This window comes from Molothrus ater, chromosome 4 (assembly GCF_012460135.2).
Source record: "Molothrus ater isolate BHLD 08-10-18 breed brown headed cowbird chromosome 4, BPBGC_Mater_1.1, whole genome shotgun sequence".
NCBI lineage: Eukaryota > Metazoa > Chordata > Aves > Passeriformes > Icteridae > Molothrus > Molothrus ater.
Window position 1 is genome coordinate 32,097,658 of NC_050481.2, and position 16,258 is coordinate 32,113,915.

At 37.6% G+C, this 16,258-nt stretch overlaps 1 protein-coding gene across 11 annotated transcripts in view; it reads left to right on the forward strand.

Moving 5' to 3' along the window:
* RAPGEF2 (Rap guanine nucleotide exchange factor 2) overlaps positions 1–16,258 on the forward strand; it is a 184,902-nt gene that overhangs the window by 112,247 nt on the left and 56,397 nt on the right. The window contains exons 1-2 of one of the 11 annotated variants that reach the window (XM_036381582.2): positions 1,924–1,974; positions 2,832–2,869. The exons of 7 other annotated variants lie outside the window; for them this stretch is intronic. In XM_036381582.2, the coding sequence (XP_036237475.1) occupies positions 1,962–1,974; positions 2,832–2,869 (51 nt within the window). In that variant the 5' untranslated portion in view covers positions 1,924–1,961. Of the gene's footprint in view, positions 1–1,903; positions 1,975–2,404; positions 2,870–16,258 lie in introns of those variants that run through there. 3 more of the 11 variants (XM_036381580.2, XM_036381579.2, XM_036381583.2) reach the window with 3 other exon arrangements.

Below are 16,258 nucleotides of genomic sequence, written 5' to 3' on the forward strand. Positions count from 1 at the left end.
GTTCAGAAAGTGATGTGCTGCCTTCCTGCTCTGGGGAGATGTTTCTGTTTTGGCAGAGCTTCATTTTGTTCTTAACATGAGCATAAAATACTCATATTCTGCTCATGAAGTTAACCACAAGGCCACCCAATCAGACTGAAGAGGATTTCAGTTGCTTTGTCAACAAGTAGTATTTTTAAATTTTGTACTAGAGAGGGTTTGCCTTAGCTTCCTAGAATTCATATCTTCTGCTACTTCTAATCAGCACTTCATCAGAAAACTGGTTGTGCTCAGCATTAAACTGTTTTACAAGGCTTAAGCATAATTTAATGTTCTAAAATCATCTGTTAGTTGCACTGGCACATGACAAAGACTTTCAAAATTCTAAACTAATTGCTGTAATTGAATAATTTAAAGAATAACTTATCTTTTAGAATATATTAAAGACCAAGAGCATAAGTGTCATTAAAGTCACATAAATGTAAATACATTCAATTTAAAAAATGTTGTATATGAAACTGTGTCCATTGAAGAATTTTGCAAAAAATAGACTGGATTATTTCAGGATCTTCTCCACCATTACTAGAATTCATTTTCACTAATTTTTATAGCCTCATTTGCTAGCAATCATTGCCAGAAGTGAATGAAATCAGTGTGTAACAAACTAAGCTCATTATCAGTGTACATGTTAATTTGGGGGAAGGCAGCTGCAGATTGTATGACATAGCATTCTGTAGTATCCAATTTTTTTCCTGTGTATTTTGCCTCTGTAACAACTGTTCCATCTTTTTTTCTATTGTCCTTATTAGGGCAAAAAATACTTTGAAGTTATTGTAAAGCCAGATGGTCTCTGATTTTAAAGAATGTGTTGTAAAGATGTTACAGAGAACTGTATAAAGTTGAAGCCTAATGGAAGTGGGTCATGTGCTTAGCTTGGTCAATCCTGTGTCAAGTGGTACAAACCTGGGGCACTTCAGAGGTGCATTGTATGGGGCTGACAATTTACTGCTTGAGCACATCCCTGTTGCATTTCAGCTCCTCTGCAATCTGCAGTATGATTTTACCAATACAGTGTGAGGAGGGGTGTAGTGTAAATGGGAGTGACTGGAGACATTTCTGAGTTTAAGATGCAGTTACATTCTGAGGGGAGAATTCTAAATGCCATGTTTATGTCGATCTCATACCTGTGTGTTTTTAGTAGAATTTGTGTATTCAGTGTGCAAGGAGAAGCAGCAGCTCCATTCAGAAAGGCTTGAAATGGTATGTTAAAGGTGCCTGGACATGTACCTCCCACACCCTGTGGGTGGATGGCTCTGGCCTGTGAAAGGGCGAAGCTGCTGAAAATCGGAGCGAGCTCATCAAGTGCACTGTTTGTAAATACGTGATAAAAATGTTTACAGCTCTGCAGCAGCTCTCTTTTGGGTGGAGGGATGGGGGGGGGGAAGGGAGGTGATCTCTCTGCTATAGCATTATCTTCTTGAAAAGTCGTGTTCAGTTCAGGATTTGGCGAGGTAAACGTGGCTCCTCATTCCCACCCTGACTTCAGTGATATCCTTAGGAGCCAGCAGCGAACGGATCCCTCCCCTCTGGGGATGCCTTGATCTTCCGAGGCTGATACCAGACACAGGCAGGAGCTTGCTGTTTTATCTGCATTGTCCATCTCTACCTTAATGAGTGAAACAGTTAAGTATCAGAGGGGGCGAGCCTCTAGGAATGTGTCTTCCATTTGACTGGAATATTTCGGTGGATAAAGGGAGAGGGAGGGAGAGGAGAGAGAGAGAGAAATCCACTTACATCACTCGAACTGCATTGAGTGTGTGCCTGTGTGCAGGTTAAGAGACAGACTTCAGTGTCTTTGCTTTCTGCAGGAAGCAGCAATGCCGTTTGTATCCTAAGAGGAATTTTTTATTTAGAAAAGGAAGCATTCTTTCTACCCAGGAAATGGCTTTCCTTGTGCGTTGCTATGCCAACTGCCTGCAGCCATGGTCTTCCAAAGTAAGCACAATAACGTAATTATATTGGCGTATTGCATTCAGACTCATGATTCTCTGGGTTTTTGTGTGTGTAACTGTTGTATTTTTGTTGCTGACTCTTTGGGCGGTAGAAGTGCTTGTCTCGATTGTGAGGAACAGGCATCATAAAATTAAATGCCCATCAATGTCATGCTGCTGAGATTAATTGTGCAAACTTGGTTAGCTGAGTGGAACAGAGATCACTGGTCACTACTCTGTCAGCATCATTAGCAGCCAGGGGAGGAGGTCCCTCTTCGTGTGCGCTGCTGCCCTGATTTTGGGGGAGTGCAGGGTAGTGGTGGCGGGAGGGGGGAGGCTGCATTTGCGAGTGTGTGATTGCAAATGAAACAGGAGTATTAACAATGCTTGGCTGAGTGCTGGAGGCTGGTTCCCGCACCCTGACCAATATAATACTCTATTAAGCCTTTTTGAGGGAGTCTCTGTGCAGTCAGCCATTTTAGCTTTTTTTTCGTCCTTTTCCCCCCCCCTCCCCTTCCCTTTCCCATTCCTCAGGCTCAGGGTATGGTTTTGTTCCCTTGAATGGATGCTGGATATGTAGGGTTTCATCAGGCTCTGTGCGTCCTGACACGCTTCGACTTTGAGTGTGGCAAAAATGGAGACGAACGGCGTCGTTCGGATTGCTGCTCTGCACTACAAGTGCGAGGGGGGTTTTGAGCTTACCACTAGTGACACTTTTAGCTCCAGCCTGGTTTCACCCCCTCCGCCTCTTTTTAATTTAATGCTGTAGAGGGTGACTTGCCATCCATAAGAAATTGGTACATGATGTGTAAATTCAGTTCAGCTTATGTTTCTTCATTATGAAACCACTTGCAATCCCAGCTAACCATGGAGCTATGGGCCAGCAGGAGAAACACTCAGTAAGTATTGCAAATTCTGTTTGTTCTATCAATAACCTGTCACGGGCAAACTGCATGGAGATTGAAGCTGCTTGTCGTCCTGCTCACTGCCTTTCCTGCTTGTGGATTTCATAGCGGGTTTGGAGGGAAAGCTGCACCTGAGGTGGCATTAATGTCGGTGGCTGTATTTGAAATTGTTTTTAGCTTAAAAAAAGGCAACTCTCTAGGATCTTTTTGAATGTTAAAAATTAGCTGGAAAAATGCTGACATGCTTTGGTTGGGCAGGAGGCTTTGAGCATTCAGTTAAAATCATTATGCATTTGTTAAAACTTTAAAGCAATATGTAAGCTGTATAACAAGTGATATAATTGTAGGTGATGATAAGAATAGATTTATTCTGTCTAGTGTGTGGTACTAGTGTAGTTTTGCCTTGTAGCATGGCGTTGAACATCTGTGATACACTTATGCTGAAATGCAGGAACTGTTAGTAAAACATGGAACGAACAAAAGGCATAAGTACTGATGCTTTCTAATTGATCCCATGAGTCAGCTACACCTTTGTCATGCTTTAATCCCATAGGCTGCCTGTGTTTATTGTTTGGGAAAAATGCATTCATAAGCAGAAGAGCAAACATTATTTAACAAGGCCTCAGGTGTCAGGAATTAGAAATTTAGGTTTTGCATGACAAAAAGGTTCTGTAAGTTCTATAAAAATGTATAGAACCTTATTGCTCAGTTAAAATGTTTAAACCTTCATGCTAGATTTTATATGATTCAATATAGTTTTCAATCTTAAAATTTGTTTGTTGGGAAGATAATTATGAATGTGTGTTCTGTGACTACTGTGTCTTAGAATGTACATGGGAATGTGAACAGTATGTTCAGCAGATACAGTTAAAGAATCATAAATAGTGGGAAGAGGTGATAGCAGGAACTTTCTGAAGGCAGAACATTTTTTTGGCAAGAATTCAGTGTTGATTGTGTAGAAATACAGAAAGTAATCTAGAAATGTTTTAGAATGTGTCCAGTGAATTTTTCCTACATATGTAGCAACATATCACAGTTTCTTATTGTAGATTGTTTTGTTTCTTTCCCTTGTTAATTACGTTCTAAGTATAAGTGAGTTCATGTAACCAAACCGTTGGATGTTCATGAAATATTTAGAACTTAATCTAAAAAAAACCCCAAACATAACCCACCTTTTTTCCTCCTGAAACTCAAGCACTGAAGAAGCTGAAATAGAATAGGATACTTTGAATTTGCAAATAGGAATAAAATAAAAAAGCTGCATATGTATTGCATATGTTTTCCTGCTCTTTCTCCTCTCCAAAGAATGTCAATGAAAAGTTCTAGATTAAGGATAAGTTAAGTTGATTAAGTTCTAGATAAAGGAAAAAAGTAAACTAGCTTTTCAGAAACTCTACATTACAAACTCTGTCATATTCTAGTTGTATAACTTTAAGGTATTTAAATCACAGAGATGAATTTCACTCTCCAAAATGAATATTGGACTAAAATGTAGGAATAGTAAAAGGAAAAAGGTCAAGGTATTGCTTTATAAATGTCCCCATATATGCAAGAGAAAGAAATCATACTATCAGACATGCAGTTGCAGATTTTGCATGAAAAAACGACTTAGTTTAAAGACTATATAGAACTTTAAACTGTTAGCACACAGACTAGCTCAGCAAAAAACACTGCATTAACAATGAAACTTTTCATGCCTGTTCAGCAGGTAGACATTATTTTCCTTGGAAGGTAAGATTAAAAGATGTAAGTTTTTCATAGAGAGGGAAGGGAAGTTTGGAGTTCCAAGGCATAAGACTTTATCTTACTTTCCCTAAGAGGGAAAACTTCTTGAATTATTCATTTCTGGTAATGAGTTATTTTTATGTTAGTATGTTCCCAGAATTCTAAATATTTTATTGATATCTGACTTGAACTTATTTCAAGGAGAGAGGCTTAATTACTTCTGTCACATCCCCACCCAGAGTCTCACAGCTTGATTTGCTGGAACTGAATGCAAAATTCAGTTCCAATCTGGAACTGAATGCAAAAATCTCCTGTGCTAGGTTTCACAAATTTCTGTGAATTAATTTTACTTAATGCTGTTAAATCTTAATTTCACACTAGTTTAGTTAGGGAATGAGGGATATGGTTTAAATCTATTGTTATGTGAAAGTGGTATGCAAACTGGCCATTGTCTTAATCATGGTGAAAATGGAGAGAGGAAGGGTAAAAATGCTCTTGTGTTTCCTAGATTTTTTTAATATAAAAAATAAAGTCAGCAGCATCAATCAAGTGTATTGATCTTACATGCCTCATATTTCATAAATTGGAGGAGTTTGAATCAGTGCTACAAGCACATATCTGAAAGTGATGTTTCTTGATACACAACTACTGTCATCTGTTTAACAGGGAGTAAAATTATGCTGTGGGTGAAAGATGGCAGAAAAATGAAATTAGGGCTGTTGCAAAAATACTTCTGCTTTGTTCTTGTATTTGATGTAATTTACCAGATTTTGTGTAATTAAAGGAATCTGAGAATAGTTTGGGTTGGAAGAGTCCTTAAAGACCATCTTCTTCCAACCCCTCTGGCATGGACAGTGACACCTTCTACTAGACCAAGTTGCTCAAAGCCACATGCAGCCTGGCCTTGAACACTTCCAGGGATGGGGCATCTAAAGTAAGTTCATTATGTTTGGCTGTGTCCTTGCTGGTTATAGGAGTCCTCTCAACCAGCTTTGTAGGGTTTTCATTACAATTTTCTTAATCTTAAATTTTAGGAAGATGAATGATGTTGCAAAAAATACTGTTTTGTGGATGTTCAAACAATCTCTTGAAAAGCTTCACACATTGCATCTTACACCTGGTTTATTATGTAGAAAAAAAATCACATGATGGTCTCATGCATGAAGGTTCCCATTGTAGGCTTGGGCCTTGTAAGGTTTTAGCTTTTGACCTCATTTCTGTTTTTCCTTTGTATCTGTTGTTTGTAAGAACTTTACTCAAGGTCAACTAAAAAAAAAAAAAACAAAATGAAAAAATTGACAGGTATAATGACTTGTAAAAATGGGACTTGAGATGCATAGTTCTTATATGACTGTGTACTGATTAACAACTCATGAATTGCACAATGCACTGGAGTGGCTTATGGACAACGTGTAAGAACGTGTAATTTTACTTCAGATGTAATTGAAATAAAGTCTGCTAAAGGACAACTTTTGCTGCTGGCACAGTGACACTTCTTTAGTGGTCATGCGTGCTGCCATCTTTGATGTGCTCAACCTGTCTTGAATTACTAAAAATATTGGAAGCAGTATTTTTATTTATTTTTCAAATTTTTGGGTTGTTCCTACCATATTTTAGTTCACAAAGATTTGTGGTCATGTGCCAGGGGTCCCTTCCCTACCAGGAAAGATAAGGAAATGAGTGATATTTTGAGGAAGTCTTGAATGAGGATTGTTCAAACATGGTTATTTTAGTTTGATGTGTAGTAAAGGTGCCTGTTGGCATGCTATCCTAAGAAATCTAGAACTATTCTAGAAATCCTTTTCTGTTACTGGAAGAGATCATCAGTATTTTTCCTTGACTCCTATAATAAATGTAGGATGATGTAGTTATTTGTCCTTTGAGTGAGCATCACACTGCACTACTAAGTTGTGGAAAGGTGTGGTGTTGTGATCAGATGGCTACAGTTGCTAAGCTCATTTCTATGTCTGTATCTGGAACAAAAAATAGATGTATGAAAAAGGTCTGTCTAGGTAGTAGTGACCTGTTAGCTGCTGCAGCTGCTGATGGTTATGATTTTGTTCATCTTGATGAATTACATTTCTCTGGGACTTGATACAGATTATCATCTTTGGTTGTTCGGCACCTTTATTTTTAGCACTTATTGAAACCAGATTTCTGGTTTGGCCTCTTCTGATTATTCCTTTCCTTTTAATTTGCATATTTTTTAAAAAAAATTCCTCTCTGGAGGCTTGTGGATTTTTCATGTGATTAGAAATATAGTCTTTCACCTCTTTATAAGTGCATTATGATGGAGTCTTTAATTGCATGACCATGTATCTTCTGCAAGATTTATCTCGAGGTGGATAGCTTTGTAATGAGCAGCTGTTTGATGTTTTGGGCCAGCTTCATTGCTCAAAAGGCCAGGTTGTGTTTATGGTGTACTATTCAAGTCTTACTCAGAAGAGAAAAGCATAAATATTATTCTCTTCTGTGGCTTTTCAAGAGCTTGTAACTACAGTGCTCAGGCAAATAATTAAGGTATTGCGGGGGTGGCATTATCTTCATTTTTCAGTAAGGTCTGCTGAAGCAAATCTTTGGCAAAACATAAGGGCAGAATTTTGAGAGCTTAAGATGGTCATTCCACAGCACAGGAAGATCTAAGTAAGCATTCAAAGGATGGATTTTGTTGCATGAGTATTCTGTATCAGCCCACTTCAGGCACTCACAGCCTAATGATCATACAAAAGGTTGATACTAGGTGACTTGCCTGGCATCCTTCCAGAGATCTGTGGTAGACTCTGGCTAAATTCCTGTTCTGCAGGACAGCATTTAACTGAAGATTTCCCCTAAAGCTTATAAATGGCAAAATTTGGGTCATTTCAGAGGAATGACTGCGAATGCATTTAGTGACCTGTAGAGATGGCAATGAGAGCATCCTTGGCACATAGAAGATGTCCTGCTATCTTTCTGTTATGGCTTCAATGCCTGGGGATTGCACAGTATATTTCAAAGTGAGAGGAGAAGAGGGAAAAAGAAAAAAAAAAAAAAAAAAAAGAAAACCCTCAAAACCATACCAGAAAGGCTGCCATTTACCTGTAATGAAGTAGTTAAAATTTTTTCAGGTCAACATGGGTAGTTGATGTAGAATATTGCACAGTAGGACATTTTTTACCAAGTTTATGAAGTAAGAGTTTCAGACCTCACAACATATTCGTATTATGGCTCTGGTTTATATTCTAAAGTGGCCAAATGTAGTGGTGCTGTTGGAGTGTTTGCAGAGTGATGTTTTTGATGCTGCATACTGGAATGTGGCATTTATAGTCACAATGCAGATGTGAACCTGAAAAGGAAAGTCAGCTTCTTCCAAAATGCTATTTTGAGACTGCGAGACTAAAGCTATTTATTATTACTGAGTTGTTGGCACTCCTGCCTGATCATCAGATGTGCTGAAAATCTAGCTGCAATTGAGAGCTGCTGGTACCCAACAATTATAATAAACCAAAAACTAGCAGAGCAACCAAAAATCCCAAACATCAAAAGAAGTAAAAAATCCTAAATCCCTTAACATATTGTTGACTTGCTCCTGAGTCTATGAGTTAATAAAGGCATAGGAAGAAGAAAAACTCTAAAAAGCAGAGATAATGGGTTGTGTTAAGTAGCCTAAGTTAAAAATAAGTTAAATATGGAATTCACAATATACACAATGAGTAGCATGAAGTCCATTGTTACTAGAAGCAAGCACTAAGAAAACCAAGGAAATCCTGTGCCTCAGTATCTCAAATTCATTATTCCACCTGCAAAATAATTGCAGTCCCTTGCTGAATACTGGCTCAAGGGTTTTAATCAGTGATACTTAATGCTGGTACTTCATTTCCAAGTGATGTAAACTCAACAGTTTAGTGAACAAAATGGTAAAAATATTCCAGTGAGAGGAAGCAAGTTAGATTTTTTGGGAAATTTAATTTTTAATTATCTAAGGCAGGGGATCTCAGTGATATGTAAAGAAACATGTAGCCGGCAAGAGGATTAGAAAATGCTGTGAGTTGTGCTGCTTTTTTCTGCAGTCGTGACTGCTGCTGGTACCACTCCAGCAGCAAAAGCGAGGGGAGATGTCTCATGTTCTGTATTCTGCTGCTTACATGAGGCTTATCTGCAGAATAGTTCTGTACTTGATAACTTTGCAGGTTGTCTGCAAAATCAATGAAATATCAAGAGATAGCAGGAATGATTTAAGAATATGAGCATTAGTAAGTGTGATTTCTGAATTCTAAACTAGAATTGCATAAACGTTTAAGGTATGTTCAGACCGTCAGCACTCTGGGATCATGATGTTGGTGCTGGAAACTCTGAAGTGTAATTTTTTTAAAGCTTATTTGAAGTTTTTCTTCAATTGTCTTGCAAATTTTTTTATTCCTTGTTGTATTCTAGGCTTTAAATTGCTACAAATTGCCCCTTAACAGCATCCTTGATGTTTGAAAAACTGAGCTAATTTTACTAATCCCTCACTGAATACACATGGGTGTGATTTTTGCTTCACTGAAATAAAGACAAGATTTTCAGGATTTTAGGGTTATTTTATTAAAATCTGATTTTTATTTTTGATACCTTAATTGCAGCAGCAGATATATGACCAGACTACTATCATACATTCTTTAATGTACTATTACCAATGGATTCTTGGTAGCTTTTTCTAAAATTTGAAATTAATAGAAGTAATACTACTAGAAAGAGGAAAAAAAGCCCCACTTGACAGGGTATTTCAGGACTTCTGCAAGTGAGTGTAATACTGAACCAGTATTTCCAGTGTTTGAGAAATATGGTTAATATTAAGGATTTGAGAAACACGAAATATGAATGTCTTGAGATTTACCCTTGACCAAAGAGTCATGTACCCACCACATTTCATTGTCAATATTATATTTAAGAATATGGTAGCATAATAAGAAGATGTCAATATTATATTTAAGAATGTGTAGAGCAAGAGAAGTGTGTCATGACTCCAGGAGTTCTGCAGAGGTTTTAGGATTCTAACCTCTGCATGCTTAATCTATCAGTCTGTTACAGAAATGTCACTGGCACTCGCATGGTATCCCAGAATTGGGTAGTTGGTGGTTATTCCAGTTTTGTCAGCTTGCCAGTAGTCTTTTTGCTGTTCATTTTGAGATAGTGATGATTCAGCTGAGAACCAGGAGAAGAATAAACTGTGCTGAAGGGGTCTCTGCTCAGTGGGTTACTTGTGAAAGCTGATCCTGTGCCCAGAAGCTAAAATTTATTGGAGTGTTTATCATTCCTTCCAATCCCCCTGTTCTGTATGAGGATACTAGAAGGACAGATGAAGGACAAGAGATTGCATTGCTGTTATGTGGGTGATGTTGAAGGTAAATTGCTTTACATTATAATAGTACCTAACACAAGCAGTGCTGCTGCTTGGTCCCTAATAAGTCTGAGGTGTAGGGAAGGAAATCAGCTATTGCCCAAATTTATTTGATTTTACTTGTCACTTGGGAAAGATGAAGGTTCGCAACATTTGGTGAAATAACTGGAACATAGGAAATTCTGTGTGTGTGTTTGTAATTTACTCTTGTGGTGCTGGACTTGGTTACTAGACTGCAAGAATCAATTAATTCCATTAGCAAGAATGTTGGTCCATTGGGCAAAAGGCTATATTTGTCTTTTTGGGTTGCTCTCACTGCAAATATCAATCTTGCTGCCAGGAACCAGTTGGTTCATGGTGTACAGCTAACCTGGCATTCTATACTTGGCCTAAACCTTAAGCTGCCCAAAAAGCTAAAAATAAGGTCTTAGGTCCTTTTGCAATCGCTGGTCTCCATTGCAGATGTTGGAACACAAAATCCTGTTATGTTTGGTTCCCTTTTCATGAAAAGTGAAAGAGGATTTTCCTAAATGGGAAGTAGCTTGCTAAACCTCACAGCTTGGACTGAGTAGTTTTCTAGCATTTCCCAAGTCCTGAGTTTTAGGCAGTCAAGTTGATGTCTCCAGTAATATGGTGTTCCTTCCAAACCCCGTCCAGAACACCTTAAAAAGGCATAAAATAATTTGATCTGCTACAATTTCCATAATTCCTGTCCATTGTGGTGTATAGAGTGTGACTACCCTTCCTTTAATTCAAATGGATTTTCTGATTTTTCCTTACATGTCTTCTGAATTTGTTTAGTGACTTCTGTAAACAGCAGAAAGCTGTGAACCATTTGACAAAATGTCAAAAAGATTTTGCTTTGAATGTGAAAACAGTTGTGACTCTCTACACTCAAATGTATGCATACCTCTATGGCACTTCCAGCTCTTAGATGCAGATGGAGACAACCATTCTCCTTTGGACTGGGAATATGCAAACTGGTTTAACACCAGCCTTCTCTTTCAGTTCCAGCTTCTCAACATGGATCAAGAGCCAGCTGCTTTTCAAAATAGAGGAAAAGCAGGCTTGTGAGTTAGAATGTGGAGAAGAGCAAAACGTTACATTATATGTGCATTTAGGATCTGTTAATAAGCTAACAAATGCCATAAAATGTAGCTCCATGTAGCCCTTGTAGCTTTCTACCTGTAGATGACTTATTTCAACTGTCCCAGGCTTGGCTGGTGACCATATGCCAGCATTTGGTGGCAGTAATGCATCCTCTTTCTGACTGCAGTTACCTGATCTTCAGAGACATAGGGACAGCCAGGAACCATGCTGCAAACCCAGACAAGAACCTGATGGTCAAATACCTCAGCCTGGGACTTCTTTCCCTCAGTGTATAAACACTGCCTCCTTTTATCTGAGACTGCAGCCTGTCACTCCCTTGCAAGCATAGGTGCTGTGTGCTGGGTCCTTTGGACAAACACTCTAGGTAGGATTCATTAGTTTATAGCTTGACTCCAAACTGTGACCTTGCAAGTCAGAAGAATTGGTTTAAAGCTTTCTTCTTTTATTCCTCCTCCGAAGAATGATTTCATAAAAGTGACGTTGTTCTATTTTGTGGGTCTCCCTTTGTGTGTGTGCTCATGTTGGCTTGTTTTATTGTTAAAAATAGGCTCGTTCTGTTCCGTGCTGCTGTTCTTCCTGCAGAGCCAGAAGAATGGGAGCTGGGCTGTGCTCTTAGGCCTCCATCCATGGCATTGTTTCCTAAATGCCTGTCTGCTGCTGTGTGCCTGCCAGCCTGCCAAATGCTGTAGGGGTTGCATGAATGTCAGGAAGGTCTAATGCAGGGTGATTTGAAAGAGCATGGGGAAGCCTGGAAAAGAGAACCTGGGTACAGAACTGGGTCATACATTTGCTGTTGGTCGTGGGATTGATGGCTTGAAAATTGGCTGATGAAGGACATTGTATCTGAATGTGTTTGGTCATGTTTGGAAAAAAAAATCGTTATAGATTTTGTGAAATTTAAACTGAATTTTGGGAATTATTTCTTAGTTAGCTTTATCCTAGGATTGCTGAACCATCAGCCCTGTTCTCATTTTAGTCCAAGTAAGTTCTTTGTGCTCTTCATTTATTCAGGAGTTTTTTGGTGGGTTTTTTGTTTGTTGGTTGGTTTGATTTGTTTTTTGTTGTTAATTTGTTGATTTGTTTGTGGTTTTTTTGGTTTGATTTTTTTTTTTTTTGGTTTTGGGTTGCTTTTGTTTGGTTTCTTTAGGGTTTGGTTTTTATTTTTTTTACATGTAAGATTTTTTTCGTTACATATAAGGAGCTAAATAAAGGCTCTTCAAAACAAGCACTCTTTGCCTGTGCTGTTTCACCAATCAAGGTATGGCTTGGCCTCTAAATCTTAATGTATTTCTGATAACAAACTAGGGGAAAAGGAACCTATATTTTCCAAATTCTTGGCAGGCAGTAGCTCTTTTCTCTGCTAGGTTGCTCAGGAAAGATTCAAATGTCAGACTGGGATGTGTCTCATTCACCTTTTCAGTCTTGACCTGCTGAAAATCCTGCTTGACCAGTGGATTTTCAGCTAGGTTTTTTGGCCTTTGAATAAGTAGCTAACTGTAGAGGGATCTTTTCTTTTTAAATACACATAAATAATGTAGAATATTCTTTTTTCTGTTGTCCTCACTTTTAAGGAACCAGGAGGAAAAGGAAAATGCATGAATTTATGGATTTTGGTGCCTTAGTAAAATGTACTACTTAAATAATTAACTCTGTGTCTGGAAATGGTTGTTCATTGGATTTTTTTTTTTAAAGCAGCAAAGACTCATATTTTATTTTAAAACTGAAGTTGTTCACAGCTGTAGGAGCAGACTGAAAGTCAAAGTAAAATGAGAACAGTGTTAGTTTCTTTTGAAAGCTATGGAAGCCTCTATTTATGTGTACCTCTCTTTGCCTGTTGGTGTATGACTTGTGCAAATATTTTCTGTGATCTGACTCTGGGAATTTCTGTCCTATTCAGTCTTGCTCATTTTCAAATCAATAGGTTCTCAATAGTTGATAATATTGTTGTTGTTGGAATTTTTGGGGGTTTTTTTTGGTTGTTTTTTTTTTTCATTGTGTTGTTTGTTTTTGTTACAAACAACAATTTGGTTTTGGTTTTTTTTTTTTTTTTTTTTTTTAATTTTGTTCTTGGGATGGTGTTTTTTGTGTCTTGTGGGAAGATTAGAGACTTCTTGCATTTCAGGGCAAAGGATTTTTAGACATTTCCATTTAGCAGATATTTTCAAGGTCCCTGAAAAATACAGCTGCTTTTCCTAAATAAATGATTACTCAAGTGGAGTTTCCCAAACAGTGGCGTGCATGTCAGCAGTAGGATATAGAAAATCTAGTTATCTACTTATTTCCTGTTGAAGGAAGAGGTTGTTTAGGCAGTTAAATGTCATTCCTACACCTGCAACTTCCATTAGTATTGTACATTAGTATTCCTTCTGTGATGATGGTACCCAGGGAAAACTAAACTTAGGAATTCCTGAGTTAGAGTAGCATGATTATTTTTAGAACTTTTTTTAAAGTGGATGTTCAGTGCTCCAACTGGGGTTTTATTCAGTTGAGCATCCAGAGATAACATGCTTAGTGTAGTAATGACTAAAATGTCTACCACTTTTAGGAAAGTAACTTTCTAAATCTCTTGCCCCATGTGTTACAGCAAACAGCTACTACCATTTCAGTGCTGTTGTAAATGAGCAGTTGGTTTGGCTCTCAAATTATCTGGTCATGGCAAGGTGACCTAGTGCAGTAGTTCAGGTAAATGCACACACCTTGACCATGTAAATGCACACACAACTCCAGCATTTAACTTCTGGTAGATGGGAGAAAAAAGATGAATGTCACTTGATTGTGTTTGTAGAATGGGCTGCAGTTTCTGGTCTTGGTATTTCAACCTGATTTCTGTACTGCTTATTTTTCTGCAGCTTGGCTATCTGTGATGTAAAAATCTCTTCCTAAATAAACACCACTGAAACATTTCATGGTGTCAGTAGAGTATGTAAGTTTTTACATGGGTCGTGTTTTTAGGATGCTGTTGACGCAAGGCAGGAGCATAAGGGATGATTTAAACTCTGTGTGCACACCTGCACAGACACAAATAGATGAATTTCTAAAAGTCACACATGAATGTCAGCATTTTAAGCAGAATAACATGGTGCTTCAGTTGACAATGTCTGCTCACTCCAAAGCAGCCTTGATTATAACAGGCCTCATGTGGGGCGTTGTTGTTTTGCTTATCTCATAATGTAGTTGTGGATATTTGTAAAAGTTAGGCAATTTAAAAAAAAAACAACAAGGTGGGAGGCTAATGAAATTTAGAGTTACATAATACAGCTTTGAGTAAATGTCACTTGGACTACAAAGAAAATCTCTGCAGGTTGTTTCAAAATTTATTGGAGATATTATTACTGTAAGAGATACTTCTGTGCTGATATAGGTAAATAATTTTAAATGGATTTGCACAGTTGCTGCTGCACTGTGCTCCAGAATTTAGGGAGCACTGTAGCACTTCTTAAAGATGCCTTGATGAAAAGAAGAAGAATGATCCTTTAGTATTTCCCTTCCTATGATCACAGTGTGACACACTAATAAGGGTTTTGGCTATAGTACTCAATAGTTGAGTTGTTCATAGAAGTTGGAATCTTGCTCTGTGTGACAGAACAGAAACTATGGAGGTATTAGGAATGCATGATGGCATGATAGCACATACAGTTTTGGAAACTTGTGTCGGAATAAAACATTTTCATTAATTTTCTTTGACTACCATCTGAGGAAAGGTGTAAAGTAAAGTAGCAAGCAAAGCTTGGGGTGTTACAGCAACATTCCCCATTGTTGTGTTGCCATGGCATGAGAACATTTGCACTTGCAAAACTCATAAAATAAGTAACAAAACTGTTTGACTAGTAGTCATGTTAGTATAGCATTAAAAAATTGTATTTATGGTAAAATCATAGTATTTGAAGATTTTGCAACATTAATCATTTATAAAGAGAAATGGTTGTCATTAAAACACATTTTATCTTGTTACTGTACTGTTTCTTCATTAGCCAGAAAATTAGGAAGACTACCTATACTATCTGTGATGCAAATATGAAATCTTTTTACTTTTTGCATTGGTCTGAAAAATATTATCTACAGACTTCTTTTTTAAGCAGTCTTTCTTTGGAAATTCACATTTGAAAATAACATCATCCCCATTTTCAATCAAAATTAATTGCCTTGTAGATGTCCAACTTTTAAAAACAATTGTAACATTGTTTTAAATGCTCAATATTGTGCAATTAGCAAGCTGAGACTAGTGATTATGGCAATATACATTTTTCTTGATATTAGAAAATGCTACAATCAGAATATTTTGAAAAACAAGCTTTAGCAAGGGCTTTCATGTCCACGTGTGTGTCATTTGTAATATTGCAATTCTTTGTGTTCTTTTTTTTATTTGAGCTGAAGCAGAAGTGTGCAACTTCCATTGTCAGTCAAGGAAAATAGTGGAAACTTCCACCCACTTTTCTCCTGAGCTCTTTCTTGATGTTCTAAAGCAAAGATAATCCTTTACTTAAAACTCCAAGGGTGGCATTGACATGGCTGCAGCCATCAGACTTCAAACAAAATTTCCATTTAATTGCTTGTGAATTAGTCATGTCTCTCTTTAAATTTTCATCAAATTTCATTCAATAAATATGGTATTTTATGGAGACAGGGCTCAGTTTTTGCATCTATGCACAGGAACTCCCTAAATATTTGTATCTTTAAAAAAATTTCTTTGGCATTTACACAGTACTTAGGTGTTTACTAAGAAGCTACCAATAAGAACAACTAAAATGTTTTTATGTTAGTTATGTTGGATTTTGTCTTTTTTCTTCCTCTGTTGGTTAGTATGCTTCTGAACACTAAGTATATCAAACAACAGGCTCACTTCAGACTTTTCTGCTTGGATGAGTGACATGGATCTGGAAAGAATTTTCTGGGTCACTGCCATTACACACTTGTGTAGCACACTCATAACTTTGCCTGGCTTCAGTTTGAAAGCCTTCTCTACCACGGCTCCTGTAGAGTCTGGCTTGGAGAGTCTCTGTGGTTCATTAGATAGCAGCTTTCTTTCAGCTTCCTGCTCATTAGGCTTTACACCTGCATTGCCTTGTACTGAAAATATTTTTTTCCTCCTTTCTATTTCTGCATAGTGATCTTTCTCTCAGTGTGGGCTGAGAAAGCTGTGCTCTTCCTGCACTTTGTCAAGTATTAGTTTTTCTTCTCATAATCCTGATAGT